This window comes from Homalodisca vitripennis, chromosome 8 (assembly GCF_021130785.1).
Source record: "Homalodisca vitripennis isolate AUS2020 chromosome 8, UT_GWSS_2.1, whole genome shotgun sequence".
NCBI classification, from domain to species: Eukaryota; Metazoa; Arthropoda; class Insecta; order Hemiptera; family Cicadellidae; genus Homalodisca; species Homalodisca vitripennis.
The window spans coordinates 93482501-93501421 of NC_060214.1; the positions used below are offsets into that span (position 1 = coordinate 93482501).

Below are 18921 nucleotides of genomic sequence, written 5' to 3' on the forward strand. Positions count from 1 at the left end.
ACCCAACAACTTATGTTGTATTGGTTTAATATAATTAATTGTATTATTAAATATTTGATATTTATTTAAAATAACCTTTAGGATGGTTGATTTTGTTCTATTTTGGCTTAGTTAACTAAAATTTAATTGCCTTAGCATTTTATTATCTAATTAAAACACTACTTTTAAAATTATGCTGAAAAAATATTTCTATTCCAATGGAAATACTATACGAGTTCAAAAAAAGTTCAAATACAAAAATGTTTGGTTTGCAAAAACAAGCAAAATGTTATCCTATGTTTTAATTTTAATATTTTAAGATATGATAATTTAAAATTATCCAATATTTAGGCTAGGGCTACAAGAAGAATATCTTGAGAAAATATCATTGTACATGCCAAAATAACCGTGAGTTCATGGCCATAAATGTATGTTTCGAGCAAGAGCTTGGTTTTAGGCTCTGAATGTTACAGTCAGTGAAAATATTCAAAGTTAAAAACTATGTCATGAGAGCAATTTCTACATTTCTATGTTATCTATTTAATATACAATGTAATATTCAAGTTTGAACTTATATGTTGAAATAGTGTGTATTATTTTACAGGCATACATACAATATATGAAATTTGCAAGAAGAGCTGAAGGGATCAAGTCCGCAAGAAACGTGTTCAAAAGAGCGAGAGAAGACCCACGGTCTAAGTTTCAGGTATACAAGTAAAGAGAAATCATGTTTTAGCCCAACTCTGTATTTTTTACATATTTTTGTTGTATTCTTCTGTAAGTGTCCGTTAATAAATTATTTCAATATTAAATTACGTGACCGTTAATGTTAGGTCTTATTTTGTTACTTATTTTAACTTTAAGATTCAATTTCTAAATTAAAATGTTACAGATATTTGTAGCTGCTGCCCTGATGGAATATTATTGCAGCAAAGACAAGAACATTGCCTTCAGAATATTTGAGCTCGGTCTAAAGAAGTTCTCCAACAGCCCACAGTATATCTTATGTTACGTTGACTATCTTTCACATCTCAATGGTAAGTTGCTTTTTGATCTGTCATGTTATAATTTTTGTTCTTGATACATTAATTTAGTGAAAATGAAGCAGTGCATTAAATAACAGCAATTAAGAATTGAAATACTTTTGGCTTGTGAATTAAAAAATAAGGCACTAGTGTTCGTTCTTTGATTTTCAAGGATTCTGGATGTAGTGGCAGTTATGCATTGTGTGAACTAAAATGAAGTGTTACCAAAATACAATTGTACAATAGTAATTTCTTGAATTGTATGTATGCAAAATTGATGAAATTCATTCTGACAGTGTAAATACATGAAGCAATTACCGAGCTAAACATAATCTGTTTCAGAGGACAACAACACAAGAGTTTTATTTGAACGGGTCCTTTCCTCAGGAAGTCTGGAACCAGAAAAATCTGTGTAAGTAGTAGTTATGCCGAATGGGATATTCAACCACCTAAAGAGAATAGTGTCATTGTGATATATAATAAAACTGAAATAAAATAGTATTTTGCTATTAAGTAAACAGGTGTTATTTACATAATTTTTTGACTATTAAAAAGTTATCCATCAGTTAGGTAATTGTTGATAATTTACATTACTTAAAAAAATTGTGTTTGCTTAAAAGTATTTCTTGAATTATTTAGTGTCACAGCAAATTTCAAAATATTAAAACGTTACAACAAGAAATAAGAATATATTCTGGATCTTATTGGAAGTGATTTTATGACGTGTACAAGATTTTAATTACTATATGTAATTTAGAAAAATGCACTCATCATTTAGATTAATAAATATAAGTAATTTATCCAGTAAGTAAGTGATAACTTATAACTTTTAAAGTTAATCCCTAGAAGGATTTTGATCCTCCCTAGGGGCATTCGTCATATTTCCTCTTAAACACAATTTAGGTTGTCTTCCTATGCTTCCTCCCTCCTACTAACCATAGTCTTGGTTGTCTTCCTATGGTTTCTTCTCCCCCGAGTATGTGCTTCCTCCCTCCTATTGAACATAGTCTTGGTTGTCTTCCTATGGTTTCTTCTCCCCCGAGTATGTGCTTCCTCCCTCCTATTGAACATAGCCTTGCTTGTCTTCCTATTGTTTCTTCTCCCCCGAGTATGTGCTTCCTCCCTCCTATTGAACATAGTCTTGGTTGTCTTCCTATTGTTCCTTCTCCCCCGAGTATGTGCTTCCTCCCTCCTGTTGAACATAGCCTTGCTTGTCTTCCTATGATTTCTTCTCCCCCGAGTATGTGCTTCCTCCCTCCTATTGAACATTATCTTGCTTGTCTTCCTATGGTTTCTTCTCCCCCGAGTATGTGCTTCCTCCCTCCTATTGAACATAGCCTTGGTTGTCTTCCTATGGTTTCTTCTCCCCCGAGTATGTGCTTCCTCCCTCCTATTGAACATAGCCTTGGTTGTCTTCCTATTGTTCCTTCTCCCCCGAGTATGTGCTTCCTCCCTCCTATTGAACATAGCCTTGCTTGTCTTCCTATGGTTTCTTCTCCCCCGAGTATGTGCTTCCTCCCTCCTATTGAACATTATCTTGCTTGTCTTCCTATGGCTACTTCTCCCTGCTCAGGATGTTTTTTTTTTTTACCCTCTTGTGAGATAAAATTGCTCCTTGTGGAAGTTAAATCTTGTTTTCTTCTTATAGTAAATGATGTAGTTATGTCTTGTTCCACAAGGGATAATATGTCTGTCTGGTAAAGTGTCAAATGAATGGTTATTTCCAGTCGTAAATAAAATTACATTCATGTGAGTAAAAACCATTTGAGCATAGCTGCTCTAGAGATATAGCACGGGAGACATAGTATTCGTTCATACACCAAATGGTTTTATATTGTTGCAAGATATGTGTATAAACTTTGCTTTGGATTTTCAGGGAGATATGGAACAGGTTCTTGGAATTTGAATCAAACATCGGAGATCTGTCCAGTATTGTAAAAGTGGAAAAAACGGCGAAGTGCAGTACTTGAAAAAGTAAGTTTTCCTGTGGATTCATCATGTCTTTCTTCCAATGCGAAAACACATTTAAATTTTTAATATTGCTGCTCTTGTATTAGTGATTTGTAGGTAGCAGCAGCTCATAGAGTTATATCCAAAGTTCAGTCGCTGTAAAATTTCTGTAACTATAATTTCGCTGTGACTTATTGGAGAGTGAAAGTAGTAGACTACTAGAATAGATAAAACACATTATATCCCTTGTGCTATTATTTTACATCAACTTATTCACTCTAACTTAGTTAGAAAACAGCATGTATTTTGTTATTAATACTTTCGCCTTACTGAACTTATAATAACTCATTTGGAACATGGTCCAATGGCACAAGACCTCTGTTCTCACCACCCTCTTTCCAGGGTTTTGTCGTTGGTAGTAAGGTGGAAGCAATGTGCATGTATTTTAAATGGAATTTATATTTTGTCTAATATTTTGAGTTTTAGTCTGAAAGTAGAAAACTTACTCGATACATATTTAAGTACCTTTATATAAAAATATGAGGTTTGGCTAGAAAATAACCGGATAAGTATTGGCGGAGTCACAGAATAAACGTAATAAGGCTGAATATCGTACGGCCAGTTGCGTGTCTCTCCCTCCCATTCATCTTCGTGTTTCGTCTGGCTCCCGTACTTATTTCGCCTGTAGCTGAATTTTTTCATAACCTTGTTTAAGACCTTTTTTGCTTTTTTTTACTTCTTCAACAGTCTCAAATATCGTTCCTTTTAAAGCTAACTTAACTTTATGGCGGAAAAAGTCACAGGGGACCAAATCGGGTGAGTAGGGTCTATGATGGGGATGTTGTGTTTGGCCAAAACCGTCTTCACTGGCAAAGCATTGTCAGCTTGAGCACTGTCCTGGTAGGGGATCCATGACTTGCTTTTCCACAAATCTTTCTCTGTACACGCTCATGAAGGGTAGTCAGGACGCTAATGTAGTAATTCTAACTAATTATTGGTAATGTAGTCGAAGAAGTTCACCAATATTTTCAACTCAAGCATCTTTTTATGATGACAATGGTCTGCCAATGAGTGTGTCATCACTCGTGTCTTCGGGCCATCCTTAATAAATTCGTTTAAACCATTCAAACACTTGTTGTAACATTACAAATATTTAACTTGCAGATTTTCCAAGTTCAAATTTGATGTCCACATGTTGTTCTTTCTAGATACTCAACATTTTTTCTGACTCAGGGACAAAAAGTTAATTGCTCGTAACTTGTGCTAAGAGCTGAATAAGAACGGGAGCCAGACGTAACACGATGAGGAGTGGGAGGGGGAGTCACATAACCAGCCGTACGATATTTAGCCTTATTGCGTTTGCTTTTGGCTCCGCCAATACTAATCCTGTTATTTTCTAGCCACATCTCGTATCATGTCTTTTTAGTAAATTAGTTTTGTTTTTCGTTTCACTGCTCAAAGTCCAAAATGTTTTATTCAGTAAGTGTTAAAGAATATTAAACAGTGATAGTAATAAGTTTAGCAACAAGGAATTCTGTGTGAATGTGGTTTGGATTACCTACAAAACTGGAAAGAGGAAATAGCTGAGAGGGAATCCTCTTGGTTAAAAATAAATTAAAGTAATAATTCTATTCTATTAATGGTCTAGGAGCTGAGAGGCAATTTGAATTACATAAGTACACAACCTGGGTTTTCTTTAAATTGATAATGGAATTTTTATAAGAAAGAAATAGATTTGTCATCCTCCAAATTTTGGTGGTCGAAATGAAAGGGTATAAAAGAGTAAAAAGTTTTAAATGATACGTTTTCTAAGATTTTATTTCTCAGATACACTGATCATTGGACTCATGAGTTAATAGTTATAATACGTTAGACAAGTGCTAAAGAAATTGATAGTCACCACTTTAACCCTTTCAGGGCAAGGACCAAGTATGAGATGTTGCAAAATTTTTCACATCTCATATCCCCTTTTGGACTAGTCAAAAGTGCCAGGCTAAAATTGGCGATTTTGCAGTCTCTTAGATTAAAATTAAAATTATATTTTTCATTTTTCATAAAATTAGAGAGAATGACCTAAAAGTTTTGCACAAGTTACTCGTTATAGATGTATACTATCAACAACAAAATATATAGATGTAGATAGATTTAAAATTAATTTAAAAAAAAAAAATAATGTTTTAATAGATTTACATAATTTTTTTTATTTTTTTTTAGTTTTTTGCAAATAAAAAAAAAAATAATTTTACAGCTATTTTATTGAATTGTACGTTTAGAAAGGAACAACCATACAAAATTTTGTGTTATTTCTCTCATAAATAAATTTTTATGACTCATTTTGTTTAAATACGCATAATTGTACTTCGCAACATTTTATAAGTGTTAAAGCCAACCTGACTCTTACATTGCAAATATGGTTGTACCGTAAAGATGATTGTAGGATTCCACAAACAGCATTGTTAGGATCAAACAGTTTCAATACTATTTAAAAAACACTATTTACCAAGAAATATTTACACAATTTTATTTGAAATTTATTTTAACTTTTTCTATTTACAAATGTGCTATTTACAATTTCACTCCTGTGAGATCGCAAATTGTCAGTCACTGTAACTACTACACGCAATAGCTAAGCACGTAAACAACTAACACCACTGATATTTACAACCACAAAATAAAATAATGAAGAAGAATCCAGCATACAATAATACGATTACACTAAAATATAAAGAAATTAACAACAAAAAGATCGAGTTAGCTGATAATATCACGTGACAATTACGAAATAAAAATGCATTGACCTCCAAAATAAAAATGATATTCATATTAATTATCTACAATTATACCAGGGAATAATTAAATTATTAAAACTTTAATCATTTGACGTCATAATTTATTTAAGAAAACGACGAATATCAAGGAGACAATATACTGCCGCCTGGTGCTTTTCGCATATATCACCGACGGCAATATTTTGCAGCCTGGCACTTTTCAGACACAATCTATGGCGGCAATATATTGCCTCTTCGCCCAGAAAGGGTTAACCCTTTGAGGTCTCAATAAAAATTGCTTCGACTGTCCTCAGGTCGTATTTAATTTCAGTTAGTATACAGTTCTTTGACAATACACAAATGCAATTTTTTAAATCCCTTTTTCTGCAACTTTTTATATATTTTTTTCTCTTTAAATATCAATGTAAATAACCTAAAAAGAATATTTACATGATTTTATACTATTTTTTTATAACTTTAAGTAACATTAAAAAATATAAAAACAAAATTTTTATTTTTTTATACATATGTTATAAACCAAAATTACATGAATACAGGTGAAAAGGCACTAGAATCTCATCAGATACATGTTATTCATTATATTATATTATATATAATACAATTATATATATTATAATTTTGCCTATGGTCCAGTCCTAAGCCTATTTTGGGTAACATGTCTAGCTCTTCTTCTTAGTCTACTAGTTTTGTAGCCTAGACCTACCTCTATTATTTGCATCTCCTTGTCCTTACTTCTATCACATTATCCACGAATTGATCAAATTTTCCCCCATCATTACCTAAAGTTTCCAATCCAAACACATCACTTTCGTCGTCTAGGTTTACCGGCGTCTAGGTTACCGTCATTTACCACAATGTTTTCAGAAGAATTTTTTCACTATGATTCAACTCACAATCACTATCACGGTCTTCTTCAATAATCTGTTTTTTCATTTTGGATACAAATTTCACTGAAAATACTATCACAATCATCTAATTGATCTAATATTTCGTCCATCGTCAGTAAAACTTGTACTTGGACCAGCCATATTTGTAAACACGGCGCAAGTGCAGACGTTCAGTTCTATTGGTCTTCTATTATACACTTCCAATGCCTCCTATATCGTGAATAAAGATCGACGTAGCATTCACGTAACCCAAATACAAGTCCAAAGTACTGAATAACTCAAATACAGAACAGCAATAGGTTAGAAATGGCCAAACAAGCAGTGCCATTATTCCGGTCGACCCTATTGTCGACATGCGAGCGTTTAGCGAAACTGCTGCGGGTCGACCTATAGTCGACGACCAATCGCAAAGGGTTAAAGGGCTAGCTGAAGCTGATTTAACTTTTATTTGCTGTGTGACAGTTGATTTTAAGTATGTCAAGCTAAGAAAATACAAACCGAGAACAATTTTCATTTTATATTTTTAATACTTGATATTCTCCTATTTCAAACTCCACCAAAAATAGCACAGCTGATGATCAATTTCTTTAGAGGACATTTCTATATCAATTAAAAAAAAACCAGGAAGTGAGTTTGCTTATACAATGCAAACTGGCTTTCAGCTCCTGAACTATAATGGTTATAATATGTATGTATTTTATCATCACACTTTCAAAATCATACAAAACCATTTAAACTGTAATTATTGTATTAGGATTGAAGCTGATAAATTAGTAATTTGCTGCATTCATGTAAAAAACACGTGCAAGGGAAAAATTGAAACATTTTAATATATAATGTGGATATGACTGGAAAAGCATAATGTTCCTATAAACACAATCATAAGCTAAAATTTTAATTACTATACCAATGACAATTGAAATGTATGATTCTAATTGAACTGTTACATTTTGTGTTGTATTGGTGTAATTGTAAGTAACACAAAAGTGCCTGTTGTTCCACAGTTATTTTAAAAACAATGGGTGGCTTCAATATTAATGTCATAGTTAAATTATTAATATAATTATAAATTCTTTTAAGATCAGCCTTTTTCCGATTTTCCAGGTACGACTCAAGTACTCCTTTCCTGATCCTATCCAAAATCCTAATCCTGTACACGTAAGCTGGAGTTACTTTTAAGTTAGGTTGCTACAGACTGATGCATCAGATGTTTTATAAGACAATTTGACTATTAATACAAGTAGTTTATCACTACACATAAAATTACAAAAAGTGTGTATGTGCATCTACACGCAGCACATTTTTTAATTTTTCTGAAAATAGACTCAAGAACGGAGTAGAATGTGTGAATTCCTGCCTTTTTTAGGCTCATGCACTGCATAAGTACAAATAATAATATGTTTATTCATTACATACAAATTTTCATGGTTATAACAAATATTTTGTGGATGTTGTTTTTTTCTTGTTGTATACTTTTGACTACTACTTCTGAGAACTAATATTTTTACATATACTAGCAGAGGTCTTTTGAATGTATTCAGTTTATTTGATGACATTGCTTTACAAATCCTAGTTCTTTATTGTAGGGATATCAGTGTTAATATGTAAATATATTTTACGTTTAACAGTTTCGTGCGCTAGTGACTTTTTCAACTAAATAAGCACTAGGGTATGGTCTTTTAACCCTTTAAGCGTCATGAAAAATTGGGCCTGATCCTTGATAAAGTTACAATTTTTTTTAAATTTCCAATGTGTAAAGTTAAATTTATTTTCATTTCTGTATGTCAAAATAGAGTTATTTAACGATAAATAAAATTTGTTTAGCCCTTTTTGGATTTCCTAGGCTATTTTTTAACTTTTGAGAATATCGTAGAATAGCAGTGTAGTTGTCACTAATTTTTTTTTATCATTTATTCAGTAAATAGGGGAATGAAACACAGTTTTACAGATAAATATATACTATATTACAAACTAATAAAATTAGAAAATACACAAGTAGACAAAGAGTGTTTATTTGGTGGCGGGCTGTCACAACTGGCATTCCGCGCGTCTCTCGCAAGCCACTGATAACGCGTGGACTTTGAACCTTCTTATTGCTCGGCAAACTGTAGGACGGCCTTGCGGGGCTTGAATTATATTTCTTGCTTTCTGATAACATCCTTATGACCGTAGTAAAATATGAAAAAGTTTGGGGTTGACTAAGTAATTGCTCAGAATTACCAAATCGAAAAATTTGTGGATTCGCCATTCACACGAATAATGGTAAAAAACAGTAAATAAACACTGGACACTGCTGTATATAATATGAATAATTTACTTTAAAAAGAATAGGAAACAACAGAAAATTAGCGATAACCGAAATACATGTGCGTGTACCGGACGCTTCTCACTAACTGGCTAGATGCCTTGACGGGAGCTCCCGTCAATGACTTTGTGAAACGCGCGGGGCCACGCCCGCTAGACAGTGTTTGGCCAATTAGAAGCCACTGTCACTCCCATTGTAATAGAATTCGAGGCAGGGCAACCCGTCTGTATGTCGCATGACTACTAGAACCACCTAGCAGCAAAATATTCAACTAACAAAGCAGTAAGAAAATAAAGAATGCAAAAACGCGGATCCACGGCAATAACGTTTTGAGCTTGTAGTGGCCCTCCGCGGATCCGCGTCAATAACGCTGGAAAGGTTAAAATGTTTGAATGATTCGTGTGCATTCACAAAAATAAGACAATAGTTTCTTTTTGAAGAAACAAAATTTTACAATTATTAATTTTACATATGCTATTGTAACATTCTCAGACAGTGTAAAATACAGCGTGTCCTCATAATCTAAATCAATATGATTTCACCCTAAATATTTAAAGATAAGTACAGTCTTAGTTTTTTTTTTTTTTTTTTTTTTTTTTTTTTTTTTTTTTGTATTCCTTGAAAATTTGTTAGTCTCAAATGTATTGTTAATTATAAATTTCAGCATTTCACAATTTGGCATAAATATTTATTTTACTGTTAAAATAAAATGTAAATGATAAGCAAACTCCTTGACTGCCGTGTTTGTCCATTTTGGTATTTAAGAGGTTTAATGTAGCTACACCATTGCGGTAAAAATGCATTTTCTGTTTGGTTTTATTAACCTTTTCGTGCAACCTAATTTAATGCAATTTTCATTTAATTAACATTGTTTTTTAACAGTAAAATTTAGTTTTCTCTGTTATTTTTCATCAAATTATAACATGTGAGTTATTGAATATTCTTGTCATTTATGAGTTGTTTTTAAATCCCTAAAAATTTGTATTACCAGTGAGTGAACATGCTAATTATTTATTAATATTTGTATTTGTACATTTCCAACAAGAATGATCAATTTTCAGATAGCTGAATTTGAAGGGAAAGAAACGGCGCAGCTGGTTGATCGTTACAAGTTTTTGGACCTTTACCCCTGCTCTCCGGCTGAACTAAGGTAATCTGACTGTATTAAATAATTGCTAACTATTTGTTTTCATCTCGGTGGTGTCCTTTCAGTATCATTGATACACCAAATAAGTTTTTTATTTTTAAGTGCTACTTTTGTTCCTTGATAGAAAAATATTACACATTGATAAAATTACGTATTAACATGAGAATTCCTTTCCACATGATTGAGTTAATTTACCTTAAGCATATGAGTTCCACTAGCAGTAAGGAAATTAGGATTGAACAGTTTGTTTGCTGGTCTTCTTAGTTGACATGTTGAGGGCTATTTGTTCTTTTAGTATACATGTGTGTGTGAATGAAAATCAATTGCTTTTGTCGTTAAAGGAATAATAAAACACAAAATCTTCGATAGGATGTATTTAAAATAATATGACACATAAAAGAGTTAACTACTTTGATTTATATTCTACATTGCTACTACGTGTTGTGACAGGTCTATAGGGTACAATGAAGTGACTGCACAGACGACTAAGGCAGCGTACCATGCAATGACTGGGTCCATTCTCAAGGACGGTCTGGATGACCACGAGTCCACCCAGCGCCAACTGCCTAGACCCGACCTGTCCCAGATGATCCCGTTCAAACCCAAGCGAGAGAGCTACGTTGGGGAACATCCAGTCTCGGGTATGTATTCAACGTTTGTATGTTCCAATTATTTTGTTGTCATTTTGGTAATGAAGGATTTTTGTTAAAATGTAATTTTTATTTCAAATGTAAGGATATTTATCAATTAATCAAGAATTAACCTATTGTTTATAGTTAGTACAGATCTTTTCATAAGAAACTCAATGAATTTAAATTATAAACTAGTATTAGAAGAAAATCATATTTTTAAAATTAATTTGCATTCAAACACTAAAATTTAAGTATCTGTAGTGAAACATATATGGATTTGAAGTGAATTACTTATTATAATGCAGTTTTGAACCTTTAGCCTCATGTTAAAAGCACAATTTCAGATAGTCAACCAACAGCTAACTAGTGTGCCTTCTCAGGCTCAGTTTTGGGACCTGTTCCTATTCCAATGCTTGCCTAGTAGTGACCAGCCACTTTATCTGCAAAACATCTGCCATAGTTTTCGTGCAGATGCACTTAACGACATGTCAGCACCACAACGTGAAATTGACACATTTGTTATTTACTACGTGGCAAATTGATATTTCTTTGCTTATTTTGATCTTTTTGATGTTTTAAAATTTCTATGAATGTTTCAACTATAGATAGTGTATTGTCCAATGAATATGAAAATAAAGAATATTTTCAGTTGTCTGTTAGTGTTTGTCGAATCATATGATTTTGATGGTTTTTTGAGAAAACTCTTCCCAAAGCTTGAATAAGGCCTATCAGTACTGCAAGGAAAACGACTTGGTTGCAAATACCACAAAAACAAAGCAGGTATTTTTCGGAAGGAGAAAAGATACACTTGGCACGGACAATGTAGTGCAAGAAGACAAGGTTAAACTGCTAGGAATGACAATCGATGCAAACCTCACTTGGACACCTCACATCGATAACTTGTGCAAAATAGTCTCCTCTGGTCTATATGCTGTGAAAAGATTGAAACAAGTAGCACTGAAGACTGAAGTAGCAGTAAGACTGAAGTAGTAGTAGGTATTAAAACAGCATATTTTGGACTATGTGAATCACATATTAGATATGGCCTTATTATTTGGGGTGGAACTTCACTAAGCAACGTGGAACGGGTATTGATTCTACAGAAACGAGCTATAAGGGTATTTGCAGATTTGCAACCTCTAGAGACTTGCTGTGCATCTTTTAAGGAACTGGGAATCATGACAGTGGTCAACCTCTACATTTATGCTCACAATAAAAATCCACCACGCAACAACAACATCCACAGCTATCCCACCATACATGCTTCATCCTTTGCTACATCTCAACATCATCTCACTCTGTACGAAAGACAACCACTCTACATTGGCTGCAGAATACATAATAATCTCCCAGAACAACCGAGAAGAATGAGAGGACAAGAACTGAAGAGAGAGCTCACCAAATGGTTGACAGAACGACCCTACTACAGCCTAGCTGAGTTCTACAATGACAATTGATTTCATTGTATATCAAGATAACCTGTTTTATTGTACCATGTAAATTTCTGAAGTTAAACAACATTGTAATTTTACATTCTGTAAACTGTTTGACGTCTTTGTTTTTCTCTATGAAAGAAATTGATTGATTGACTTTTTCAGGTGGATCGTTTCCTCTGCCTCCAGCTGCTGCTCACCTATGTACACTGCTGCCACCCCCCACCTGTTTCACAGGCCCCTTCGTTATGGTGGACAGCCTCATCGACATATTCAACAAGATACATATCCCTGAAACACGTGAGTACTGAGTAATTATGTTGCACGTTACGCATCAGTGGAGATTTCAAACTACTAATACATAAAATGGTGCCAGACCTTGGTATACAAGAAAAAGTAGATGTTTTGCTACCACAGTAGCAAGAAGTTAGAAAATAGGCTTATATTAGTCGTGGTGTTAAATTCTTAAAAGGCTATAAACGGAGGTTAAGTGGTAGAGAGGACTTTTTTGTCCTAAATTCACCTCTATAAATAGATGCATTTTTGATTTCATTAAACAGTTTTTTTCACTAGCCACTCGAACATTTGAACATTTTCTTCTTTACAATGCATATAAGTTAAACAGGGTTTTAATAAGTGTTAGCAAGCTTTTCTGTGTAACATATGTTTGAGGTACTGAAGTTTCATGATTCTTTACGTATGCTCAGTACTATAATATCAATACTACTGACTTTTGCTTGCTTAATGTTTGTCCTGAGATTGCTTTTGTTCACTTATGACAAGAAAGAGAGGAAACCCTTCATTGCACATAGTCTTAAAAGATCTTTGCATTTACTTCCGGAGTGATAGGTTTTTCAGAATGGGTGAGGTGTAGGGTTCATTTTTGGCTGCTATTAGAATCTATACTAAGTAGATAAAAAAAAGACCGATATGTTACTTAACCCTAGAGGTGGCATTGTACATTTTCTGTAGTGGTAGGTTGTTTTAGGACAACCGTTAATGTATTTTTCTAAAGCATATTATAACCTTAACTAATGCTCCAAACTTAACATATTATATATATATATATATATATATATATATATTTCGTTTTTCATAAAAGAACACAGTTAAAATATTTTATACAGAAAAATGTTTTTTATCATCACAAGTTTATGATGCATCAATAACAGTTTTTTAAATGAAATTTTATTCTCAAATTCTGTTTTGTACTTGACGTTAAGCACATAAAGAAACAATTCTGATACATACATTTTATCAAAAATTTAGTACTGATTTCAGAAATATATAGTTTATATGACTTTTCAAATACATATTTACACATTCTATATATATTTACGGAAATGAAGAAACGCTTATTTTTAATTTAGAAGAGAATAGACAAAAGACCATTATATACATGTTGATATATAATGTATTCAAGGACAAAAAAGTTGTTGATGAACAATTTTAATTATAAATCAACTAAAAATAAAATATATAAAGCACTGATGAAACTTACATAGATTTGCAATATAATTGTAAATATATCCATGTTCCCTTATATACGCAAAGAGAAAATTAAATATAGTATAGAACCTAATAAAACAAGATAATGAGAAGTTTGATTCTTCCTCTTTGCAAACAAATGACTTTTATTACAATCAGATAATATTTACTCCTTAAAAATAACATAATACAATGCAACGTAATCAGGCCAGATATTCGGCACTGCCACTTGAACAACACCATATATCTGGTACCTGCCACTTTTAGAGCCAAGTATGCAACCCAATGCATGTTTAGGAGCAGAATATTACCAACCGCAAATATAAACGGGATATAAAGGGCTGGTCGGTTAAAAGTTCACTGCGGACAATGACTTTTGGAGTAGGTGGAGCTTTTAACAGCCTTCCAATTTGGCTGAAACAGAGCTATTTTCCCTTTCATCTAAGGTGAGATGACTGAGATAGTGCCCATTATCCGTCCTCATGGGATTTTGACAGGAGTTAGCCCCTACACATCCTGACTATGGGAGCAACCTAAAGGTCCTTTTTGGACTAAGTGCAACGAGTGGTTTCCTCATCTTGTCCTAAGATAACAGAACATTAGAGTTTCTCTCCCAAATGGATTCTTGATGATGATCAAAAGTTAAAAACTCATTTTAGATCACTGATATTTAATATTTTCTAATCGCTTATTCCAAGCTTATGGAAGAATATAATGTTAACCTCAAAAACACCCAACTGGTGTTGTAAACTCTTCCTTCCATCTCAAATTATATTAGTAATTAAGGTACTTTGGGATTATACCGACCACACCCAGACATGAATCGTTATTTGACATTTTGCTTCTACTGAGTACTAGATTAGCGTAGAACAATATTTCGTCAATATAAAACAGGAATTGTCTTATCGCAATCCCCATCCTCATACAGAGGTCAAAGTTGAGCGGTCTAGTAGATAACGTGATTGCAGAGTCTCGCCATCCGTTCAGCTGTTTTCACTTTGTTGTACTTCTGTGTTTTACCCCTACATTTCTCCAAACACAAAAATTCAACAAAAACAAACACGACCAAACAAAAACTAAACTCTTTCTTGAAAAAAACACTCAAAACTTGTTTTTATTCTTGATCACACTCTGCCACCCAAAATGCGAGTGCCTCCAGCCATCAGTGCGGGCTTCGGCTGCACCTTTGGTGCTGCGCCGCGCTGATGTCAACAAAAAAAAAAAACATCCCTCGAGATAGTACCTATCAGTAAAATATCAAATTCTAACGGGGCTGATCAGAAATATAAATTGAATTGTAATGGAAAGGCAATTATGTACCGTGCAAAAAACTTAAATAATCATGTGATGCCGCGCGGCCTGCCGTAATCGGGATTCTAGAGAAAGGTAAGATAACGCGACAACAATACCGATCACAATACCTGGAAATGCTTGTAAGTTTGTAATTTTGTAATTAAAGAGTTGTTTTTTCGTTCTATCATGTTTGTTTCTATAAATTTATATTTTTGTGTTCTTCATACTGGTGTGGTCGGTATAATCCCAAAGTACCGTAATTAAATATTTATGAATCAGATTCAGTTTCTGCCCATTTCATGATGATTCTTAACTTGATCATGTATGACATATATATTTTATTTTCTGAATTGTTTCAGCTCCAGCATTGCTGGGAGAGAACGGCTGCGATACCAAGCTGTTCGATCTGGCGAAGTCGGTTCACTGGGTGGTGGACGTAGACAACGGCGGCAAAAAGAAGCGGAAGATTGGAGGAGGGGATGAGAGTGATGATGATGATGCTAGCGGGGCCCCTCCCATCAACGATATCTACAGACAACGACAACAGAAGAGGGTCAAGTGAAGTGAAGGCAACGGTGCTGACTCTAACACTCATAGATCTCAAAGAACATGTAAAAATACACACTCTTAAGTGTGAGCAAATTCGATAATACTTTTATTGAGAAGAAGCGGTTTAAAATTGTATTTTTATTGTTGGAAACAGAAATATTTTTCATAGAGTTTTCTTTATTATTTTGTTGTAAACAGTTAATTTCAATTGTGATTTATTAGTAATGGTTATTAGATTATATTACTTTTTAATCTGCACTAAATTGGGATGAACCTAATGAACAAGTGTGGTACAGTCTATGTGTCCATTTTGTTTTATACTTATATAGTGTTAAACTTGTCAAAAACAATTTTATTTACTATATTTTTATATTTAAAAATTAATTAAAATCTGTAATCATTTTTTAAATAATTTCAATTCGTATTGTTTAAAACAATAAAATTAGGCATAACAAATTTATAATGTATCTCTTGTTCTGTATACAAATTATTTCTCTGATAACAATTATTGTGAACCAATAAAATTAAATAAGAGTTTGAAAGCATAAGGTTGGGTTAAGTAAACATGTAGAGTGAACCTAATATATTATGAGTAATGCATAATAGTATATTACTAATTATAAGTAGACTTATGAAATTTAATTTATGCAGTATTGCTGTAAAAATTGAGTAACAATAAATTATGTTTTTATATTTCGTTGTTTGAAATTTTAATTTCCCCGGATTGTAAATGTTGTCATATAAAGGATGAAAAAAAATCATTTAAATGCAGATCCAAGAAATGTTTTACATTGCTTTGTGTCAGATACAACAGACGGTAAAAAGTTTGAATTTTACAAATAGTGTTATTTATTGTTTTAATGCAAAACTATTTACCTGATTTAAGTCTGCATGGATATAACCAAAGTTTATCGTATGCTATAAAGAAACCACATTAATTTAACCCTTTGCACACCAAAGTACCTTCTATATGAACATCAATCATTTTGCTGGATACTTAGTAGAAGTAAGACTTTAGTACTGGTGATGTGACATCCGAGTGTTGCAACCTACGGTAGCCAAATCTGGTGAAGCAGCGCAACCTACGGTAGCCAAATCTGGTGAAGCAGCATGCTATTATTTATTTTCTTATGAGAGCATAACACATGTCCTCGTAAATTAATCATTACAAACATACAGTACCATAAAAAATGCCAACATTTTATTGTAATATATTTTTTATTTAGAAGTCGTTCAACTGAAATAGGCAAATTTGGGATATTTACATTTTGTTGTACTTTTTTAACCCTTAATTAGTAAGGCGTCATCTTTACGACGACGCAAAACAGCAGTTTTTGTGAACCGCAGCAATGGTTCTTTTTTGTCTTGTCAGTGCCGTGAGTGGAAAGGATATAGTGCCACCGCTATTGATTTTGTGCGTACTGTTGAGTAGTCGCTCCAACAACCCTTACCGTGTGAGTTTTACATTTTATATTGTGTAATCTTGTTGACAAATTCTTATTTGTTTCATTTAATGTTTTAATGACAAAACAATAAATACTTAATTCGTTGTAATTACGTCGTCACAGAGATGAAACGATACTGTGTTATTTTTTAAATTACATGTTTAGAGTCCTGTATTAGTGCAGTTCAGTTTCTTTTATTTGTAATCCCATGTAAACATAAGTTTTTGACGTGTATCAAAATGAATCGTGATGAACTAAAAAGGCAAACATGTATGAAACGTTATGTAAATGAGGACTACATAGACTCAAAAAGTGATGTTTCTGACGATAGACTATATTTGTTGGGGTTAGACATGGTTTTTGACTTGTGTCTTATCAAACATTGACTCAAACTATAATATATTAAACGAGAAACTTCAGTTTAGTTCACATTGTATTTTAGCAATATTCTCAAACAGTGTATGAGGGGGTACCCAAAATAAACCAGAGTTATTTTTTAAAAGCTATGTTTTCAAATTGTTTACAAAAAAACCTTATCCCCTTCAAAATACTCTCCATTACAACTAATACATTAGTTCCGCCGGTGTTTCCATTGTTCGAGAAATTTTTTGTACTCATCTTTAAAAAAAGCTTGACAGATCCTCCGTAATTTTTGTCTTGACCTCTTTGATGTTGTTAAATTGGCGTCCTTTCATGCCCCTTTTAATGTGTGGAAAAAGAAAAAGTCACACGGTGCCAGGTCATGCGAATAAGGTGCTTCAGGCAGCGGATCCATGCTATTTTTAGCTAAAAATGTTCTTTTTCCCGATGTTCCTTTTGATTGTCAGTCAGAAACCAAGAAAAAAACTTAGCAGCAACCTTTTTCATTCCCAAATCTTCCATTTGATCCATTGTCTGTCGACGGTCTGTGAGCACAAGCTGTTGAATTTTTTCAATATTTTAGTTGATTTGGCAGTTGATGAATGTCCAGAACAAGGTTTGTCATCAATTGACATGTCGTGATTTTTAAATTGGGCAAACCACTCATACACTTGAGTTTTTCCCATAGCGACATATTGGTAAGCTGTTTTTAACATTTAAACAGTTTTAGCAGCATTTTTACCAAGTAGAAAACAAAATTTCACAACTGCATGTTGTTTACTTAAATTTTCTATCATAAAAAATGAAACAAGAACAAAACAGCACCAGAAAAAACAATCACTGCAGATGAATGGAACAAGCCGGATTTGTCAATACAAGCAGCACTGAACTGACTGAGTTATGAGGCATAAGCTCCATTCACAGCAATATTATTATGGTTTCTTTTGGGTACTCTCTCATAGCTTATCTTTAGCTCATAAAGCAGCCTGCAAGAACACACCAGGAGGAGTATTAACGTAGCAGCTGCACCTTTCGCCCTGTCTAATGTCCACCTGGTCGTGACCGTGTGTGCGGTAGGCCTACCGTCACAACCTTCATATATCCTTATCTATTGTGTTGTTTGTATTCTACATTATTATAAATTTGAAGTGTTGAAAACCCCATGTGGAGCATTTTTAATTAATTTAACAAACTGGTGATTGAACATTGTTCTGAAACATGTAGTGGACATCTACAATATTTTGGAACTGTTTGACAAGGTATAGAACCATATTTTTACACAGTTCCAGGGCCATATACCATGAATTTTGATTAAAAATGACTCAGTTCTTATCTAGTTGTCTGACAGTGATACAAGGTCACTAGAAAGAAACAGATTAGTATTGTATTAGCCACAGAACAAATGCAATAAGGCTGAACATCGTATGGCTGGTAATGTATCTCCCCGTCCACTTGCTGCCGAGTTTCATTTGAAATCATTCAATATGTCCGTAGCACCAATTATATTCAGTTTATGTTTTATTGCTGCATCAGAAAAATGTTGAATTTCCACAAAGGACAGTGAGTGAACATCAAATTTCTTTTTTAACTTAGAAAATCTGTTAATGAAACATTTCCAATTTTACAAGTGTACGATGAT

At 33.3% G+C, this 18921-nt stretch overlaps 1 protein-coding gene across 1 annotated transcript in view; it reads left to right on the forward strand.

The window, feature by feature from the left end:
- Window positions 1-16170, forward strand: part of LOC124367754 (protein suppressor of forked) — a 70290-nt gene extending 54120 nt beyond the window's left edge. Inside the window, 9 exon segments of the mRNA XM_046824839.1 lie at window positions 584-685; window positions 872-1016; window positions 1347-1416; window positions 2881-2950; window positions 2952-2978; window positions 9997-10085; window positions 10533-10723; window positions 12313-12447; window positions 15288-16170. Of these exon segments, the coding sequence (XP_046680795.1) occupies window positions 584-685; window positions 872-1016; window positions 1347-1416; window positions 2881-2950; window positions 2952-2978; window positions 9997-10085; window positions 10533-10723; window positions 12313-12447; window positions 15288-15490 (1032 nt within the window). The 3' untranslated portion in view covers window positions 15491-16170.
- Window positions 16171-18921: the final 2751 nt, after the last annotated feature.